Source organism: Cebus imitator, unplaced genomic scaffold, assembly GCF_001604975.1.
Source record: "Cebus imitator isolate Cc_AM_T3 unplaced genomic scaffold, Cebus_imitator-1.0 Scaffold628, whole genome shotgun sequence".
Taxonomy (NCBI): domain Eukaryota; kingdom Metazoa; phylum Chordata; class Mammalia; order Primates; family Cebidae; genus Cebus; species Cebus imitator.
In genome coordinates, this window is record NW_016107943.1 from 456,417 (window position 1) to 459,366 (window position 2,950).

Consider the following 2,950-nt stretch of genomic DNA (forward strand, 5'->3'; position numbering starts at 1 on the left):
AAAAAAAAACAAAAAAAAAAAAAAACAAACAAAAAAAACTGTATCTATAGAAAATAAGGTAATTTTAAATTATAAAGGGAAAATTCTGTATGACAACACTTTTTTGCCAGTAGCAGTGGCTCTCAACTGTAATCCCAGCACTTTGGGAGGCTGAGGTGGGTGGATCATCTGAAGTCAGGAGTTCGAGACCAGCCTGAGCATTATGGTGAAACCCCCATCTCTACTAAAATTACAAAAATTAGCCAAGCCTGGTGGCACACGCCTGTAGTCCCAGCTACTTGGGAGGCTGAGTCAGGAGAATTACTTGAACCCAGGAGATGGAGAGCTGAGATCGTGTGACTGCAATTCAGCCTGGGTGACAGAGTGAGACTCCCCAAAAAAAAAGAAAAGAAAAGAAAGAAAGAAGACACCTTTTCACTAACATCACCATTATATCTTATTCTCAAAATTTTGAATTTAAAAATTTAATAAGCCTTAAAATAGGCATGCATGCAAGACTGAAGGGCCCTAAATATGAATGCTCCCAAATGGAGTTTTCAATCAGCAGCCCTCATCTTTTCATGGTTACTCCATTCTGCAGGAAAGGAGAATGGCTTTGCTATTCATCAGTTTACTGCCATTCCTCTCCTAGGGAACTCATCACCCTACTGGCCTCATTTCCATTTCAAAATATACCCAGCATGGGCATTGGCAGAATGGTCATGGAGGGAGATAAAGTGTCATAACATTTTTACTAATAAGCTTCACAATTTTGCTCTATAACTTCTAGCACCTCTGTACATAGTTAAACAAAACAAATATTGTGGCTAGAAAATGAAATACTAAACAAACATTTCTATTTTTATCTTACCTAAGCAGTAATTCTCTAAGTTTCACAAAAAACTCCTTACTTTGGAAATGCAGAAAAGTCAATGCTTGAGTTATCTTCAACAACTCTAATGGTTTATAGTTATCCAAATGTTTATACAGAACTGAAGCAACTCTAAAAAAGGATTGATAGAGCATATATTATAACCAATGCATTCATTTATCACACATTTGCTGTAGTGCTTTCACTCCAGACACTGCTCTGTGCTGGAAAAACAGCAATGAATGAGACCAGATTTTCTATTCTTGAAGAAATGTCTCAAGATGGCTCTAGAAATGTAAACAACTAAAACAGAATGAAGTAAAAACAATCAATGAAGTATGATTGAAATAATATTCAATTATTAATTGCATAAGCAAAGCATAGTTTTTCTTCCTCAATTAAACAAATCTCACAGAGCATCAAATTCCACATCCTCCCCATAACAAAATCTTTACCAAGAGTTACTAATAATTAGCAGAACTAATTTAATTTTCTTCCTTAAATCCACTGGCCCTCAAATGAAGAACTAAGGGAAATACTAACAGGCAATAAGTTGGAAAAAATGGGACATAATAGTAAAATAAAGGAACATATATAGGTCATGAAAAATTAAGCATATGCAATTAAGTATATATTAAAATATATGTGCAATTAAGCATTTATAAAAAATAACCATATTTTTTCTTCTGAAATCTCAAGTTACCAAAAAGCCAACAAATGGCAGTATGATTTATTTTTTTTTCTTTTTTGTTTGTTTGTTTGTTGATTTCAAGGTAACTTTGTGGTGTGAGACAGTTCCAGTTCATACAGATATTAACTGTGCTGCAGAAACTTTCCTTTTGAAAATTATGGCCTTGGTCATAATTTTGGGAGAACTGCTTGAGCCCAGGAGTTCAAAACCAGACTGGGCAAAAGAGTAAGACTCTAGCTCTATAAAAAATTTTAAAAATAGGAAAGTAAGAAAAAAAAAAAGAAGAAAAAAAGAGGATATTTTCTCTACGCTCTCTATTTCACAAGGTTATGATTCTCCACTTGAATGCAATAGCACCAAATAAATTTTTTTTTTTTTGAGACGGAGTTTCGCTCTCGTTACTCAGGCTGGAGTGCAATGGCACGATCTCAGCTCACCGCAGCCTCTGCCTCCTGGGTTCAGGCAATTCTCCTGCCTCAGCCTCCTGAGTAGCTGGGATTACAGGCACGTGCCACCACGCCCAGCTGATTTTTTGTATTTTCAGTAGAGACGGGGTTTCACCATGTTGACCAGGATGGTCTCGATCTCTTGACCTTGTGATCCACCCGCCTCGGCCTCCCAAAGTGCCGGGATTACAGGCGTAAGCCACCGCGCCCGGCCTCCAAATAAAATTTTTAAAATGCTATAAACAATTGTCTTTCTACTTTGAAAAAACAAACTAGCACTTTGGGAGGCCGAGATGGATACATTCCTTGAGCCCAGGAGTTGGAGACCGGCCTTGGCAACATGGCAAAACACCAACTCTACAAAAAATACGAAAATTAGCTGGGCATGGCAATAAGTGCCTGTAGTCCCAATTACTCGGGAAGCTAAGATGGGAGGATCAATTGAGCCTGGGAGGTGGAGGGTGTAGTGAGATGTGATGCCACCACTGCACTCCAGCCTCCGCAATGTAGCCAAGACCCTGCCTCAAAAAAAAAAAAAAAAAAAAGAAGGCCGGGCACAGTGGCTCAGCAGTTTGGGGGGCCAAAGCGAGCAGATCACTTGAGGTCAGGAGTTTAAGACCAGCCTACAGGGCCAGGCGCAGTGGCTCATTACTGTAATTCTAACACTTTGGGAGGTGGAGGTGGGCAGATTACTTTAGGTCAGGAAGTTGAGGCCAGCCTGGCCAACATAGTAAAACCCCGCCTCTACTAAAAATTCCAAAATTAGCTGGGTATGGGGGCAGATGCCTGTAATCCCAGCTACTCTGGAGGCTGAGACAGGAGAATCGCTTGAACCTGGGGCAGAGATTGCAGTGAGCCGAGATTGTGCCACTGCACTCCAACCTGGATGACAGAGTGAGACTCATCTCAAAAAAAAAGAAAAAGAAAAAGACAAGCATGACTAACATGGCAAAACCCTGTCTC

At 39.6% G+C, this 2,950-nt stretch overlaps 1 protein-coding gene across 3 annotated transcripts in view; it reads right to left on the reverse strand.

Moving 5' to 3' along the window:
- Positions 1-2,950, reverse strand: part of FASTKD1 (FAST kinase domains 1) — a 50,521-nt gene that overhangs the window by 26,052 nt on the left and 21,519 nt on the right. For all 3 annotated transcript variants that reach the window (XM_037734495.1, XM_037734496.1, XM_017517325.2), the window contains one exon: positions 851-982. In XM_037734495.1, the coding sequence (XP_037590423.1) occupies positions 851-982 (132 nt within the window). The remainder of the gene's footprint in view (positions 1-850; positions 983-2,950) is intronic.